Raw genomic sequence first — 17,873 nt, forward strand, 5'->3', positions numbered from 1 at the left:
CAGACTCCGCACTTTCTCTCAGTTGAATTTCCACTTGATAGGACTCGTGTGAATATTTTCGTAACATTCTGTTCCCGGGACCACTTCAACATAGAAAACAAGCAGTCAATTAGCACATACCCCACACTAGCTAATTGGGGAACCGCTAAAACTGTTGGCAGTGTGCTGGTAATATGCATTTTAGAAACACCGATACGTAAGTGTGCAAATATAAAGTGAGACAACTAGGCAGCACTTTTCTTATGCTGATGTCAACTAATTTACAAATGCAAATCATTTCGCATTTGCTAGATAGGCTCAGAAACTGTTTTTACCTTAACCTGCTTTCCACTCCTGCTGGAACTGACGCATTAAACGCAACACTGTCCACAAAGTTTATTGACAAACAAAAGCAAATCGGCATAAAAATAATACAGTGATCACAATTAAAACTGAAAATAGTAGTATAAACGAGCGATGAAGAGCAAACATTGAAAGGCGATTCGGATCCATAAGCATCATACGAGAATGCAGAAACGACACCGATTGGAATGATAAGCTTTTTTCAACAAACAAGACCTTGATTTTCGGAGGGAAATGTTAAGCACGGGGTCGGCATGGTACACCATACATTCTTTTAAGCTATTGGTTTAACCGGCAGATTCAGGTAAAAATACAATGTTTTTTGAGTCCGGATAACTCTTTTGGAGTTTGTAGGGTGCCGACCCCTGATAGGTCTTGACGAATGTAAACATGGCATTTGTCTATATGGAACTCATATGAGTATTGTGCTAGGCCTACAGAGCATGGCAATGCGGTTGACTTGTATCGTATACGGTTGGGAACATGTTACCAAAATACAGGCCTACGTATTTGGATACATAAAGTTCATCCTACGGCCGACAGCAAGGCGGCGAATTTTAAATTATAAGTGCACGTGATTTCTCAACCGACAATAAAACTGAAACGCGGCTTATTCCCAAGATTCGTCGCTACTAGCGCCGGAAGACTTTTGAGAACCGTTCTCGTTGTTAGAGGCTTGTACTTTCCCCAGACTCTTCACCTCTTCGCGCGTCAAGTCCTCGCCTTTGCTGGCTTTTTTCAGTGCGTACATCCATTGGTCCAAAACCATGCGATCATCGCAGGCACAGTACATAACCTTCCTGGCTTGGGACAGCTTGAAACAGTGCTTGTGTTCGTTGTTTTGTGTTACCGTCACCTCGTAACCGGGAAGAGGCATTGTCATTTGGGCTCGCACGTCCTATAAAGTACAAGATTTACGTTGGAAATAACAGTTTGTTTTGGGGAAAACTGACGCATTGCTAAAAATGATGCTTACCTGGTGTGCTCCGTAAAAGTATAAGCATAGCTCTCCGTTCGGTATGACACACCACGTTTTCACCCAACTCTTTTTCTTCATGGTCTCAGAGTAAAACAAGTAATTGGCGATCACGCTGTTGGTGGAAACCGTGTCTGCTTCTACCTACAAACACCGAACACAAAGTCAGCGAAACGTAAAAGTGAAAGTAAATACTGATTGTTTAATTCACGTATTCTACCAAATGTTTGGCCCCCAACCACACGCGGATGGAACCACTCGTTAATTGTTTAGCGGTTCAGTACGTGGACACGCCGTTAGCAATTACCTCGAGCACGCCCCTCTTCTCCCCATCGACAGCATCCGATTGCTGGCGACCGGTCAGCTTGTTGAAGCACGTGATGCACACCTTTTGTCCCTTGTCTGGTTCGTACTGAAGTACCAGTTTGTGCTCAGAACACTCGCCACATACAACCTGCGACAGATACAAAGGCGTTTTGGCATTTTTGTAAATGTTTCAATCAGCAGTTATGTGAAACAGACAAAACGCTTAAAGTAAGGAAAAATTTGGTTTGTTTCGTGTTTATGCTGTTTTGGCGTATTAAGTATAAACCATAGGCTGAATAACTAAATCATCTGTAGGTTTTTCATGTTATAGTTTGTTACGTATATTTTCTCTGTTACTAATGTCACAAGAAACGTAATTAGAAACTTACCCGTCCGCACGCTCTGCAGTGGTGTCGTCTCCTCACCAATCTATTAAAAGGCTTTTGGCAGCACATGCACATGGTAACTTCGTGGTCCTTAATCCAACGAGGCGCCCTCAAGCCCAAATCGGCGTCTTCGGTCAAAAGCTGTTCAGTGCCACTGGGATGGTGAATAGGGCTGGCCTCAACCTGCCCGTTTTGAGGTGAAAGCAGCAGTTCCTCATTTCCCGTGGATTCCAATGGAGAGCGGGCAGTCGGGTGTTTCATAAATGTGGATTTCCGTTCAACAAATTCCTTGACCGCTCCCTTAATCGCATCCACCCAAACGTCCTTCTCATCCGGCGTGCTATAAAGTAAAATACCACAATTGTAGACTTGAATACAACGCAATTTAACACTAGAATGTGAAGTGCACCAAGCATACCTGGTTGCGAATTCCATGGACTTTTGGAGGCCATGAACGCAAAACGTGTTTTGAGCAGTTGGGTTTTTCGCGTCCGCCACTTGCATTCCATCGAGGTCTATTTTCGCGGTGATTTTATACGACTTTCCCTGAAGGCGAGTAAGCGGCGAACAGCACAGCAACATGTCGCTGAACTGCAATAAGACAAAACAATACTAAGTAAGGCAGTACTTTACGGCGGTTTGCCAGTTGACTCGTCGCATGTGCGCTTACTAAGTAGAGATAACGTTCGTATTTCTCGCCGTTCCGTGCAGATATTTTGATAATCTTTCCCTCCTTGATCAGTTCACGAGAAACGTCGACTATGTCGAAGTTGACGTCAGCCAGCCTGTTGAACACGTTCACCAGCTTGTGGAACTTATCCTAGAAAACAAATCAATGTTACAAGGGCGCGAACTGAATGACCGCAGGCGAGCAATTCTCCTGGCAGATTCTGTAAACAGGGGGCCAAGTGGTTGTGGTACGGCCAATGACAAGCACTTGGGCGGATGTTTAAACCCTTCAAAATGTTACATTTTTTGTTTTGCGTTGAGATCATGGAACTGGGTCTATGGCAGAAAAATATCTGCAGTCAGTTGTGACTTGGTTTAGATCTATAGTTGTGACACGATCCAACAAGTTTCAACGCGCCTTCAATATTGTAATATCAAAAGCATAATGCATTTGAATTCCTAATTAGGTAAAACAATGTAACAGCAATGCAACTTGTATTAGAGAAAACTAATCAAATATAAGAAGATAAACCGAAACAAACAGATTTCGAAACTCTATATTGGTACGTGTGCAACGAGCACCACAAATGGAAGATATTTTGCCAAATAATTATGACTACGTTGCCAGGTGTAGCCAGATCCTTCTTTAAGGTCAAATGGGGATGATGATGGGCTAATCATGCGCGTGCATGAGATGTGTCACCCAACCATCTTGTTACGCATATGGCACAGAGCACCGTCTGACCCTATCTTTCATTTAGCAATTATTGTCTAATCATGTCCAACGTCACGGATTGCTTACAATTTTTTTCATCGTCTCATTCGAGTGAGTCGCAGCGACGGATATCAGTTGGAGAGCCGTCTCCGCAACCGGTCGTTCTTCCGCGTCCTGTGGCAATCTCTTCACATAATCCTCCAGCAACATTTTGTACCGAGGAATCCGCTGCACGGGACCGAGCATGTGATGCTGTAAACACGTCAAACATAGTCATAAACTGCAAGAATGCGACTAACACTGCATTAGTCACAGAAACGCACCTGCAGGGTCAGAAAATTGCACTCCGGCAGCTTTTGGATTGACTTGATGATTGCGTCGAAGTCACGCGACTTCTCCTGCCAATTCTTAATCGTGTTCATCGCCTCGTCGAAATGCTGCACATATAGGCTGTACATCTTAAGGAAGGGCGCTGCCCTCGTCATGATATCACCGATCTTGGGGTTGGTTTCCCTGCGCGAACAGAGGTGAAGGTCAGGCTAAATTCAATTAGTCGCGATCAAACACCAAAATCACCGTGTCACCCGGAGACGCACGGCTCGGCCTCTTTCCTCTGGTAATTTGGTCGTTAATTAAAAGGCAAAACGCCGCGCTGTAATTCTGAGACGCCTGTTTACGGTCTTGGTCCGTTAAAAGTTAAGTTGTTTGGACCAAAATGTTTTTAAAATTCCGTTGCCAATCAACGTGCGACAAATAGACACACGGCCGTTTACGTAATAAACAAAAAGCCGGGCGGGTCTCGGCGTATCTGTTGGTGCAATCACATTGATATTGCATGCCAGAATCCATAACTTACCACTGTTGAAGCCGCTCGCGCAACTGGGGAAGAAGAAAGCTGCTGTGGAATTGGTAAATAGCAGGGATGTGGCAGAAAATGTTGTTTACCACAGCTTCGGGCATGATGTGTTTCTGAACCGCAGCGTCCATTACGCGCTTATGAAATACCTAGAATGTAGGATTCGGTGTTGACGTTGGAGGGACTCTCAGCAGTAATAATTGAATTCATGGCATACCTGATCTATGAGATGCAATACCGCCACGTACGATTCCTCCGTGCTTAGGAGTTCCTTGGCTATTCGGTGGAGTTTCACTTCGTTGGGTTCCTTGAGCTGTACAAAAAGGCCGAACGTCAAAATAAAATGCATCACTTTCACTATCATAGTTAAATAAAACGTGGATAATTCCAAATATGGAAAAGGCGTTAAGAGGTCACTGACCGAAGCGCTTGGGCTGGCTGTCGCCGACGAATCAACAAGCATCTTGCTGGGTGTACCGGCAAGGCTGTCCTCATCTCCTTCGTCGCTGTTGTCAAAATCGCTCCAGCTATCAGCATTTGAGCCGTGAAGCAAGCTTCCGGGCCTTGACGGCACTTCTAGAGAATCTCGTATGCTTGATACAGCCGAGTCAGTCGAATCCACAGTTAACTGCTTTTGAGGCTTGGGCGGCGGCACCGGTGCTGTGTCAACGTCGTTTATCTCTTGCTCGATTTTGTTGTACTCCTCTAGTGGGTTAAATTCTCCCGAGAGTGACGTCACACCGCTATATGTTCCAAGTGAGTCTGTAGAACTTTCAGACGGGGCGTCACTGTGTGGACGAGATTTTGCCGCATTGTATGGGTGTTTTGGGGGGACTTTTGGTGGGGCGGTCTTTGGTTTAGTCCTTGGCGCTGGCGGCTTGACACGCGAATTGTCCATAGTGTTGCTGCGCTCGCTGGTGGGGCTGGACTTCTGTTTGTAATCAAAGTCTCCTTCAGTTCTAGAGCGTTCGCGCTTGAGCAGTTTGAGAGTAGTAGGTCGTGGTGTGTCGTCGTCGTCGTCGTCTTTCAAGTCATCCACAGATGCAGGAGTTGCCGGACGCGGCGTGTGAATCGGCGTGGTCGGGGCGCTAGCGGCCGTGATGGCCGTTACACGCTTCAACTCTATGAGCTTGTGAAGCGAACTCGTGCGTCGTCTACCTTTCTCACTGATGGCATGATCGATGGGCAAGGTATCGTCAATCAGCTTCTCGTCGTCGGGCGACTCCATACCGAATATCGTCGCTTCTGTTGTCTTCACCACCAGGGGCGATTGTTTAGACGAAAAGGAACCCTGCGGGGTGATTTGTGGTTTGTCTTTGGATGACGACCTGCGTATGGCGTTGTTAAGAAAGGAGCCGCGACGACGACTTTCCTCATCGTCCGTGGAAGAGTCGCACGAGCCTCGCTTTTTGTTCAAGCGCTTCTCGCGTGCTCGGTCAGCGTTACTGCGTACGATCAGTTCATCTTCGTCAGCCTGCGTGGAGCGTTTCGTCTCCGTTGCCACCTCATCGTAGATATGCGTTGCGTCAGTTGACTGCTTGCTTGACAAGGATGCCTGGTCCATCGAATCGTCCGACCAGGAGCGGCGATGACGCTGGAAGGCTGGGGAGCTGCTTCTCGGTTGTCTGTGAAAACAGTAAGATAAAAAATTAACCATTCTTTTCCAGTCTGATGAAATGCAGTAATGAAAAACATCGTTTGTTGAAGACATCAGTAAGTTTGTGTTGGTGTTAAAGGCCCTGGTTGTTTTGTATGATATTGAACTTGTTTTTGTGTAAATCTGTTTTTGTTTTTCGGCTGTTCATCGGGCAGTCAGCGTGCTTGACATAGCGCGACCCGACAAGAGCTAGACGTGGGAGATCGCAGTCAACCGCAGTCGCAGCAAATTGCCGCCTATGGTAAAGTTAATTATAGAAGTTCTCGATTGTCCATGTGGCAGATTTAGCACGATCTACACGTAGCTGTTGTACGAAAGCAGATTCTTTGACATAGAACCATGCGGAGAATGCTTATCTGCTACTTAACCGTGTCGCAGTCGCTTTCACACGGTTGGCAGTCACAAGGGTGCGCCGGCTTTTAACGTGACGTTTTAAGAGTGCATCGGACACAGCTGCTTTTTCCCGGTTGTTGACAATGCAAGCGTCAACAACACCCTTCGTGTAAGTCGGACCGTTCCTATTCCGATATTCCGCAAACACTGCGACCATTGAGGAAGTCGTAGTTCTTGCGTGAGGGCAATATTGCTGGCGGTTGTGACAAGGTCAAGGCCGCCGTGTACCGCCACCGGTGAACTGTTGTTGCCGTGTTGACATTTACAATTGTGAGAGCCACAGTTCGCCAAGTGCGAATCACGTTGCAAGGTCAAGCGCCATTGTGTTAAGACACACGAACCTGTCATATCGTGACGTCAAAAATTAACCTCCGCAAATTCAGCGTTTCATGGCGCATTTAAAACAGACCTGTTCAAGAAGTCAAATGCATTTTTGTTCTTGTTGCGCTGGCTGTTATTCAGCGTATTCAATCGCCACCGATAATGTTGTTTACCTGCACGAGCCTCCGATACACAAAATGTTGCAGCCGTCACCGGACTTTTTGAAAAACTCCTGGATGGTGGAAAAGCACGAACTTTTACCAGTCGCAGCTTTAGATCGCTTTCGCTTATGCGCGCGCCACTTTCGTCTGCTCAACTTCCTCTCCTCCGAATCGGAAACGAAAAGTGGAACTTCCGTCATGTCGCAAGTCATGTTTTAGCTATTCACAGCCCTTGCAACACGTAAATTTTCCTAAACGTCGTTTGACGTTCGAAGCAAACTCTACAACTGTACACGAAAACACAACCTTTAGTAACAGAACTTAATTCTCACAGCGCTCTTTGTCTTGTTGCATGCAAAGGACCACACATATAAACTCTACTGTCTGCGTTACAATCGACGCCAGGTTTTCTGCGAGCTAATTGCTGTAATTTGTTTAAGAGGCTCTTAAGGTCTAAAACAACACTCTCCAACAACATCGAGTTAGAACCTAAATTTAATATCACAACAGTAAATTAACGTCGGTTCCTTGAATCTTCGCTGTCGATTTGAGCTGAAGAATGTTACCAAAGCCTGCTGTTCGCCAACTGAGCACCTCTTGCCCACGCATATAGCTCCTATTCATGGTCAACAACCTACACTCAATTCACCGATTGGCCCGAAAAAGTTACAAGCGGATGCAACCGAATTGGTCGCATGATGCTTGTCTCGGTCGACATGCTCTCGAACGCTCCGAGTATTGTTTATCAGGTTGTACTAAAAGTCACCAGTCATATCGGTTATCGTTTGCATTGCCTGTGCGTATTGCTCGGCTACATGACTAATTGCCTTTCCATTACCTTTGCAGTTAAAGCTTTATAGCTCTCCCCCTTTCTTTGAATCGACTTCGAGGTGTTAAAACATCAACGAAAGCCCTTCTGCTCTCCTCAACACAAACAAAGCGGCTCGCCAAAGCGACCTGCCCGTCCGGACGCCGTAAAACAGACAGCCTGCGGCCAACCAAGTACTCTCACCGCCCGCACCGGCGATAATTGCCTGATTTCTGCTTTCCCCATTAAGTCTGGATTTCAAATATATTTACACCATCGGCGTCCATTCAAGCATTTAAACTTTAAAGCAACGGAAACTAATTTTTTCGTATCGAAATGAACCGATGCGAAAATGCAGTTTTTTTGGAGGACTATTTTCTGAAGCTCACTGGGACTATACGTAGAATCTGTATGTCATTAATACTTCTTTGGTTTCTACAAAAACGCCATCTGGATTGGTAATGACACAACCAATTGAATGTATTTTAGCCTATATACCGTTATAACGTCTTTCCACACTCTGGTACACACACAAACTTTTAAAATCTTTATGGGACAACAAGTTACGCGCTTTCGCTATCTATATCTGAAACTTTTACACAAAGAAAGGCTAAGGAAATAATACAACTATATACGCTCACATTAACTTCAAGCAACTTCAACAACGATTTGCTGGGTAACATGCACTGAGCAAGGCGCCAGCCTTTATCTTACACTGAAGAGCTTGCGCAATTAGCGCACAAGAGGTCGTCACGATATCCCTGTCGCACCACTGTCAACTCTCTTCTGGCCACTTTACGTGACGCAAACTAACCAAAAATTGCGCTGACACCTGAAACCCGGTTACCGACAGGAACAGATCAATCCTCAGAATTTCGATTTCACCGCGATATTGAACGCTGATAATAGGTGTCCTATTGAGATAATGACATTGTGGTCAGCCGCGTAATCGCCAAGCAGGTCTTTACGTTGCGTCTCGACGTTACATCCTTCCGTTCCACTGTCTCGTTTCGCCCTGCACCGCACTGCTTCCGCTTACGGCGCCGCCACTGTTTTGTTGCACACATATACATAATATCGCTACATTCTCGCTACAAAGCAGACATTGTGTTGTTCCAGCCAGGCGGGTGTTCGCCTCTGTCATCTTTTTAATCCTAAAATCAACTCTGCAGAAAAAACTGCCTTTGCAATGAACTGTAAAATACTCTCCTCAAGAGCGGACTGTTGCTCCAGCGAACCCGGTTAAACTGTGCCGGGGATTTTAATCCCCTTGACTGACTCTCGCGGTCAGTAAACTGATCAAGCCAGTGTTTTCTGTCTGGGCGGCTTTAAATCTGTTGACAAACCGCACTCGCGCTAACCCTCCCGCTGAACTAATCATCAAGTCAGCGCGTTTTAGAATACAATCGCTTTCACTATTTTTCGCTTTCTCGCGGTCAACACGCAGAATACTGACTCATCAGCCTGTTTTGATAATCTGTACACAGACCGACCCGATTGGTGGACGCCGGGATCCTTGCCCTTGCCCACGGCGGCGGCGTTCCGTAATCGCTTGTAAGGATGTGGTATGTTAATCGTACTAATGATAATATAATGGGCACCGTTTTTACATTGGGGGCATTCAGACGCTTGGCGAAGGTGATCTAGAATCTCATGGTGGAAATCGCGTGCGCAATCTGGTAATTGGCAGTTCAAATCGCGCGCATTCGAGTTTGCGTTACTAGACGCCACAAGACATGACCGCTCATCTCGCATTGGTATCCTGTACAAGATCAGGTGACGGGCAATGCAGGGCCCAAATACGGACGAAGCAATAGCCGAGCCAGACAAGCAAGTGGTAGTGAGCGACAGCGGTCCTTATCACCGGAGCAAATGCCTGCAGAAAACGACCCTCGACTTTCACCACAACAACACACTGACGCGGAGGCCCCGGTGCGTCATCAATAGGTGGCGACGCGATGACAGGAACTGATTGCTTGACGTCACGTGACTTGCAGCTAAAGCAACACGATGGAGGAATACGGAAGTTAACGCAAACCGAAAACTCTTGCTTCCCCAATGCTTGGCGAATTGCCTCACGAAAAACGCTGCTGTTTTGGGTCATGTACAATATAATGTCCATCGGACTGTGAAATTCAATTGCGAAACCGAGAAGCAACCAAATAAGCCAAGCACTTTGCTGCCTCCCAGCGGAAGAACAATGAAATCGTTAAAACTGTAGATTTTCGATTCTAGGGTGGCGTGCCATACAGTCCATGTTTGTTTGCTTTCTATTGCGGGAGAAGTTTTGTCTCCACACGTGTTCCATGCTTTCAATATATATTAAAAATATTCTTGTTGCTGATGTAGTATTTCTATGGTTTCATTGATTAATTTCATCCGCAAATATATTTCTTTTATTAATGTACTTCCTGAACCTAATGGACACAATATCCCTTTGCAAACTTTCCATGCATTGTTTTGTTTTGGCTACCACTTCAAGTGCTTTTAACGTGTCGCTGATGTACTAGTTACGTATCAAAGTTTGCATTCAATAGACATTTTGCACAAAATATGTGTAACAAACCTGGTTTGAAAAACAGTTGTTTTTCCGGATCCACCGAACAACATCGCCTTCTCGGAAACGCTTGTATTGGCGGTCATGGTCGGTTTTTCGCCTCCAGCAGATGAAACTTTGGGTGTGGGTCCGTTCTTGGTGACCTGCGCGTGAACCCGCTTCACATTGGTTTTTGATCTTGGGGGTGCAGTCGGGCCAGAGTTTCCAGTTGCCGACTTTTCGCAGTTTTCCGGAGGGGAGCCTTTCCCGCTTCCGGTAGAAGATTGCGATGAGGTTCGACTGTTACTAGCACGTGTTTTGGTCTCTGTGAAGGGAATGTATGAAATGAGTGGAATTTAGTCGGTACAAAGTTCAACCATTAACACACAAGAGACAAAAACTAAACCCTGCCCGTTAAAAAGCGCAACATGCGCAGCCAACACGGGTTGAACGTACAATGACGTGGTGCAAAACAAACAGGTGAGATGCAAACTTTTGCACTGTGTTTTACAACGCCGCGGAACCTACATTTTGCCTTATTAAACCGGTGTGTTCGATCACACCTTAAACGAACACAATTGTCACAAGGAGTTGGCGGTTTGTTTGGGGTTTGACTGAGATTGTGTACGCCCTACCCACACCCCATACCCGAACGAACACGCTTGTCGCGATAATCCCGTCACCTTAAAACCCACACCCCTAAACGTCGATTTACTTGTACTTTGCGGTTATGCATTACAGCTTGAGCTGGCCGTGTTTGCTTTCTAACCGTTTACACGGCGCGAAACGCACCCACAGTCTGGTTGTTACCTGTTTTGTGCGTCTTAAAACTCTTCACCTTTTTTGGAAAATTAGTCTGCTTGTATAATCGCACTTGGATTTAACAGCACGCGCAGTCACTTGCACTCCGCAAATCGCTAGCTTAATAAATCCATTTCTCTACAAAACTTTCTGAACGTCTCTATGCGTCGGTCGAAGTGCTGATGGCTTATGCATACACTATACACGATAGAACAGGAAGAACGCTCCTGCGAAGTGGCCCACGTCGTGTCATGAGTATAACGCAGCTTCTCGCCATCGGTCGTTATGAAGACAACCAGGCCGATCTCGAAAGAACTCATAGCGCAATACAGCTACACCGGCACCTGTCGCGAGCTCTGAATCAACTATGTCATGGCAGAGCGTGGGGGAATCTATAGCATGCGCCTGTCTAACCTACGCGCTGAACTGTGTCAGCTGCAAAAACGCGGAACAGCGGTTGCATCCGCCTGAGCCAGCAAAGTGTCTCCGTCGCTTTGCCTGCCATGTTGAACAGCGGTTTTCACAGTCGTATGGCGTTTTTGTCTTTGCTGGAACCACTGGCTAATTGTGGACCGGCGTGACGTGAATCAAGGCGCTTGGTCGGGCGGAAGCAACGTCACAATGACGAAACCCTTGTGCATGGGAGAAATTAATCGCATGCTTCCGCAAGTGGTGTTAGCCGTTTTACCAGCATGCTACACCAATGTCGACTAAGCACTGTAATTCGTAACTGTTTGCACTGTTTAGGAGAAATTGACTGCGAAACACCTTTGTTGCAACCCGAGGAAGTGACATTGTAGCGAGGCAACGACTGGGGCAATGTTTAATAAGTTGGATTAAATAAACGCAGGTATTTGATTAGAGTGCACTAGTTCTCGTCGTTATTCTTCCTTCACTACACAAAGTTTTCGCAATCCGCATGACGGGAGAATCGTTTCATGTACCGATCCTTCGTCGAGTTTTAGTTCTCCTGGGAACCCAGAGAACGTTGTTTGTGGCTTAGCTTCTCTTAAAAGCCACGGAGGCCAACTTTCCAATTGCGAAACGAATGCTTAACACCGCCACGGCGTTCACCAATAAAGATATATCCGTGCCTAAATTTAAATCACGCAGCACTTTCACACGACCAAGGACGAGCACACCCAATCTAAGCGAGAGAAATCTGATGTCTAATTCGCCCGTAAAGTCAAGTGTCCTTTCACGGCAGAGTGCGTATGAATGGCGCTCCCCGGCGACACATGGTAATTTGACTCCCTTACTTTCTTTCTCCCACACGGGGCCGCATCTGCATGTGATGACGATAAATGTAAAGTCGAAACGGAGAGTCCGGGCGTCTGTATCTTTTGGGAAAACGTGTTTTTACTCCTCGTGGAAAAAAACAAATTTTTGACGCTTGGAGTCTCATAATCAAATCGCACACCGAAATAAATTGTACGGTGAGTTACTCACATCATATACAAGCCTCGTCACAGCGCACCATCCTGATACGATCTACTTTACTGACAAATTACAATAGAATAATGGATCGCTGTGTGGTAAAACGTATTCTTACGTGACAAGTGTAACAACAACAGACAAGCCGGGAACTGTAGCAATACTGTGGCGTTTACATCACGTTATCGTGACGTTGGCAATTATGACTAAGGTTCCTAGCGAAACTTCACATTTTCGCCATTGATTCGTGAACCTGGCGGCCGAACTAGGCCAGCACAACATCAATTTCTATCGGTATTTTAGAACCAGAATCTTTATGACGTAAATTACATTACGTATTAGTAATTTTTATTGACTTATATAGCATCTGCTTTTCGGGGAAACCCTTGCAATTTTCCGCAACGCATGTCACTCCGTTGCTTGAGTACTATGCGATTTATCGTCATTACGTTGTAAACTGACACCAAGACGCTTCTTCATTTTAACTTGGAGCGGTCACAGTTGGTATTACTCCCTCGTCGTGTGTGTGTGTGTGTGTTGCCTCATAACAAAAGAATATCAGACGAGGGCAAAAAAGTCTGACTTCACTCAAGCAAAATTTCCCACGCATGCGCACATACATTACGTCATCATTTGTACGCCACTTCCGAGCGCTTATTTCCAGCAGTTGACTTATAGATGACAAATATCCAGTAAATGCTAATTACCTACACCTCGCTGGACGCCACCACTGCGATGTAGACTGTTGAAGTGTAGAATTGTTACTATATGTGGTGATAAAGATAGTAACATATCAAAATTTAAAAAAAACGTGGCCTTGACGTGGCTTAGCATTGGTCACAATACATTGTGTACACAAATTAGATAACTGGCAAAGCGACGTTAACATTTTAAAATAATAATCAGATTTTTGCAAGAACACTGGCAACGAGTTATCTGCGCTTGCAAAACGCCTCTGTATTTTTTATAATCAAAACAATGTATAACCCCAACAAACTTTACAAATGGCAACATTTAGTGCAGTATTTCCTGCCGCTTCGTTTGTAACTCTCGCTAACAACACCAAGCATACATGATATGATACAACATGTTCGCGGACGTTTTGCTATGTCGAAGTTAAACAAGGCGGGCAAACATACCTGTGCAGTGCGGAGTCTGATAGCGACGTGACCCAGCGGTATTGTTTAACTAGTTTCACTTAACATTTATGTGTGTTATTGAGATGAACCAAATGGCCAAAGTTCGCCAATGTCCTCTAAATAGTTCAGCAATATGTTTTTTTAATAATAAGTTTTAATCAATTTAACTTGGACTGCCTTCCAGTTAGCCTGGGCTGCATTGGACAATATCATTGTACAGTTTCCGCAGTCTGCCGCAACACAAGGTATAAGGGCGCAGATGGAGAGGAACCCTATTGTTCAGAGACAATGCGTTAACTTCCTCCAACTTCGAAACTGCTAGGTCGCAGGTAGCAGTTGTACGGAACCGTGAGACTGGGTACAAAACTACACAATATTCGATATTTGTAATGTTACTTACCAGTGACCACTTTGTTGTCCCACAGTCTTTTTACTTCCACGAAGTTTTTGTGCAGGTGGGGGTCAGACATTGATCTCCTGTGCTTTGCTTTGCGACTAATTCCGCCCGTGGAAGGTGCAAGTCTTTGAGGTTCCTTGTTTGGGACACTGCGGATTTTCGGGGGCACGGCCGGCTTCGGTTGCGTCTTGGTTATTCTCGCCTCCATTGCCGCGATTACTCCTTTCACGTTTACTGGTAACAAAAAACGTATCGAAGGTCAACGGACAGCAAACTAAACTGCAGCGGCTGCGGGGGTTACATGCGCATGTCGACTGAACTTGTAAACACGCTATCGAGACAGCAGACCAGCGGCGAAGAATCTCCTATCAGCATTTGAATAATGCTTATGTTGCTATCCTATTCTTTCGTCTCATGACTGATGCAGCCAAAGCCAGAAGTGACTCAGTTGCGTTCTAAAAACTTTCGACTGCCGTTTAACAACGCCCGGTTAAAAAGAAAAGTGGCTTGCAGCCAATTGTTTCCCAGAGCACAAAAAGGACGCCTGGTGACGCGTTGAAACGTTTCCTACCTGGGTGATTATAGTTCTCCTCAAAGAATCCACGGTGGTCAACGAAGGTGGCATCCACCAACACCACACTTTGCTCCGACTCCGCAGACATTTTGCGGAAAAGGGCCGGCAGTATTTTTAGTCTGCTCAGTGCACTCCTACTCAAATCAATATTGAACTTCTCATTATAAAGAGAAGACCTGTGCTGCAGACGCGCTTCACTGTAAATCAACGTCCACCGTAAAACAACGAGTCCCTGATACGGCCCTGTTTATCTTGACTGAACGACTTTTCGGTTAACAACTTTCGCTTTAGCCCCGCGCAAGTTGCCACTTCCTTTTCAAAGGTTGTATAAGGTATATTAATCCACGATCCCAGTGTCAGGTTAGAGCGAGCAGCGCACCGCACGTAGCGCACCAATTTCCTTTTCTAAACCAGTACAGAGATTGTGTTTAACTTTCGATACTAAGCTAAAGACAGCCAGACCTTAGAAATTGTTTGCATTCGAGGGTCTCATTAATAACGCGCCATTGCGTCACTTTGCGCTATCTGTGTGCCTGAGATGCAACGCGGACTCATAGCGCGATGGCGTCGCAACAAATCGTCACACACCCGGAAGCGGAGCCTTAACCAGCCAGGCCCATTTATAGTGACGTCACTTCCTAATTCTGCTCACTTAATGCGATTGGAACAAGGGATGACACCGAGGTTTCCCCAATAGAGACCGCGTCTCGGAAATCAGGCGCGATTCTTTCGTTTCAGGCTCGACTTTAGAATGCAAATACCGACTATAGGAGCCACTATACCAGTGCAAGTGCCATCGTAAACAACCTATAGCAGACTCTAACTATAGATATTGGCGCCTGTGTGCTAACTATGTGAAAACGTACAGGAATCCGCGTCACACAAATGTGGAGGTTGTTCTGATATAACACGGCCCACGTATGCCCCGCTCCTAATATGCATGTTTATGCCAATCCACACGTAAGAGCACTGAAAACAAGATTGTTTTTTCTATGCTTGTTTTCGTCATACCACATTCCCATTTCACCTAGAGATAAAGGTAAACTCCGTAGTGACGTAAGAATTTGGGGAGGGTAAATTGGGGGCGCTGTTTAATGGTGACGCCACTTTGGTGACACATACGCGCGTCTTGAAACGCGTGACGAAGTCCTCAAGAATTTCTCACTCCAACCTGAATGGAGTTTACGTGGAAGTCGCTTGAATTTGCATAACGCGCGTCTGATGAGGTCGTTTCCATGCACGTGCCAAGTTTTGCAAAGTAAATGGCCACACCACGGGTCTAAGCACCAGAAAGTGATTTTATCGCACTTTAAATTGCACGCGATAAGTCCCCCTAACGACATACCCCACTACTTTCGCAAACATCGCAACTTTTCGCAACCCCCTTGATGCGTTTACACAGTCGCATTAACTGCGTATCACATTGATCAATTTGTCGCCACAGCGCAGGACAAACATGTAACTAACTGGCAAAACACTTTCTGTTTAGGATTTACAACACATATAAACCTGTGCAACGCGAGTCGGGTTATTTCATTTTACCTACCTTTATACGCTACCACGTTCCCTGCAATGTCCATATGTATAGTGAAGTATTTTAAATGTTTTAACAAAGCTCGCCCTAACCACTCGGTCGAGTTGTTCCTTTCTATTAAAACACGCGGTTGCGGCGCTGGTTTAGTAATCCAATACCACGTCGCAAGAGATTCGGCAGCGTTCTAAACTCCCGAAAACGAAAGAGCTGATGAAACTAATTTGTTCGCTCACCGTTGGATGCTTTTCGATCCAATAGGGATGTGCGCTCTGTGTGGTTGAGAGATATTCCACCTACGGACAGCGACCGATCAGATCTGGCCGTTCCGCCAGTTCTAGGACGCGGGCGCTTCAAAATCGACTTCGGGCCGTTGGAAACGACCTCCTTGGCTTCCAGTTGCTGGCTCTTCGGTTGCACTTCAATCACACGTCCCTCGACGAGCGGCTGAACATAGAAAGGAACATAACTCGCGCGTTTCGGCTGCTGCTCTGAACTCGATTGTCTTATGCGTGGTGGCAGTGCGCTTCCGGAGTGTGCCCTGCTCTCGATTCCATTTTTACTTTCGTCATCATCCGGTGATATAAGTTCACGCTCTTCTTTCACAAGTGACGTCATGGCGTTTGAAAACTTCTTGGGCGCTAAATGCACATTGTTGGGCACGCTGCAAGCGCAAGCCATTGGTCGTGTTGGTTTACTTGACTCCTTGGGCGCCGGGTGGGTAGAATCTTAGAATGCGTTCCAACAACAACACCGCCTTCCTACGGACTTGTCAGAGCAGGCTATAAACACTACTGAAACAGCGTACTCCCATTTACAACCCTGCGCCAAGGGCTCCGAGCTGTATACCCTCTGTACACAAAAGAGGATGCGACATTTACACACAACTTTCAGTTCTGCCTTGATAATATGAGAAACACACCTTGGGTTACTTAATCCCCACATACGACACTGTATGGAAAGCACCGTTGTTCGGGGTTCCATAGACGTGGCTTTGTTGCCAAACTGGGCGAATCTGACACATAACGTAATGGGGTAGGGTAGGAAACCTTAGCGCCGCGCGCCCTGGGTAAATAACCGACTTATCGCCCATCTGACGCCCGGCAGCTGACTCACGGTGGCTGCTAGGCTACGGCCAACTTTAAACACAGGCACCTGTCTATCTCGTCTATCTGCGACACTTACTTAACGCGCCATTTGAGTTAATACTGTTATATCTGTTTAGATTACATAAAACGTAAACATTGCCAAACCGCGTCGCTTTGCTCTCTTCCCGAATAGATTCGTTTCATCTCAAGTTTAAAACGGCAAATCCTCATTTAAACTGACACCAGTCCGACGATGGATGGCGCAAGAATGTCGGTAGTAGCCTTCAACGGTCGCACTCGCAGCGTTCCGGGAATGACAGGTGTGAGATCAATCTCGAAGTTAATATCGAGCAGTTTCGCTGCACTTCGACTCGCTGTCAATCATTAAACCTAAAACTCAACCCGCGGTATAAAATGAAGGCCGCAATACACACAAAGTTGTTTTCGTACAGTTGCCCTCTTTTTGCCATACTCAATAACAGGTTTCCGAAGTTTAGGGCAGGCTTACCATAACTTGCTTCGCCTCGGCGTCTACATGCCTCGAAGCGGTACAATTTCGTGCACGGCCTGTGCCCTATAGGCTGACCAGCGAATTTCTGCACGCGTTTCTTGTAATCCTTTCTGTCCTGCAGCAGACCGTATCGAGGAATTTATCCTCACTATATTAAAAACATGCCACATATCACCTGTTCCCTTGTCTCATGAATGACGGGTTCTGTAAAACACAACGCCTACATTCGCGCTTGTCTATCACTTCGCCTTGAATATGCGCCGCAAGTATTG

General features: G+C 46.0%; 1 protein-coding gene and 1 non-coding gene across 5 annotated transcripts; one reads left to right on the plus strand and one right to left on the minus strand.

Moving 5' to 3' along the window:
• Positions 1-360: 360 nt before the first annotated feature.
• LOC145901991 (FYVE, RhoGEF and PH domain-containing protein 2-like) lies at positions 361-17,740 on the minus strand. 4 transcript variants are annotated; one of them, XM_082989822.1, is made up of 15 exons: positions 16,925-17,740; positions 16,239-16,854; positions 13,901-14,131; positions 10,157-10,451; positions 4,672-5,875; positions 4,468-4,563; positions 4,251-4,399; positions 3,718-3,907; positions 3,482-3,646; positions 2,681-2,830; positions 2,429-2,601; positions 2,014-2,350; positions 1,626-1,772; positions 1,319-1,462; positions 361-1,240 (listed from the first exon to the last, which is right to left on the minus strand). In XM_082989822.1, the coding sequence occupies exons 2-15, from the start codon at positions 16,681-16,683 to the stop codon at positions 953-955; spliced, it is 4,014 nt and encodes a 1,337-aa protein (XP_082845948.1). In that variant the 5' UTR covers positions 16,684-16,854; positions 16,925-17,740; the 3' UTR covers positions 361-952. The 4 variants fall into 4 exon arrangements, with proteins under 4 accessions (XP_082845948.1, XP_082845949.1, XP_082845951.1 ...); XM_082989823.1 differs by lacking the exons at positions 16,239-16,854; positions 16,925-17,740 and adding an exon at positions 14,469-14,661; XM_082989825.1 differs by lacking the exons at positions 13,901-14,131; positions 16,239-16,854; positions 16,925-17,740 and adding an exon at positions 10,937-11,067.
• LOC145904109 (small nucleolar RNA U13) lies at positions 3,318-3,425 on the plus strand. The gene has a single exon (XR_014402719.1). It is a non-coding gene; the product is annotated as a small nucleolar RNA U13 (small nucleolar RNA).
• Positions 17,741-17,873: the final 133 nt, after the last annotated feature.

This window comes from Ascidia mentula, chromosome 5 (genome assembly GCF_947561715.1).
Source record: "Ascidia mentula chromosome 5, kaAscMent1.1, whole genome shotgun sequence".
Classification (NCBI taxonomy): Eukaryota; Metazoa; Chordata; class Ascidiacea; order Phlebobranchia; family Ascidiidae; genus Ascidia; species Ascidia mentula.

Excerpts from the sequence above, each read along its gene's own strand:
- LOC145901991 (XM_082989822.1), bottom strand. The coding sequence starts at position 16,683 with ATGGCTTGCGCTTGCAGCGTGCCCAACAATGTGCATTTAGCGCCCAAG. Across the intron at positions 2,351-2,428 it reads TCCATGGAATTCGCAACCAG|CACGCCGGATGAGAAGGACG; the intron begins GTATGCTTGGTG and ends TTTACTTTATAG. Across the intron at positions 1,773-2,013 it reads ACTGCAGAGCGTGCGGACGG|GTTGTATGTGGCGAGTGTTC; the intron begins GTAAGTTTCTAA and ends TATCTGTCGCAG.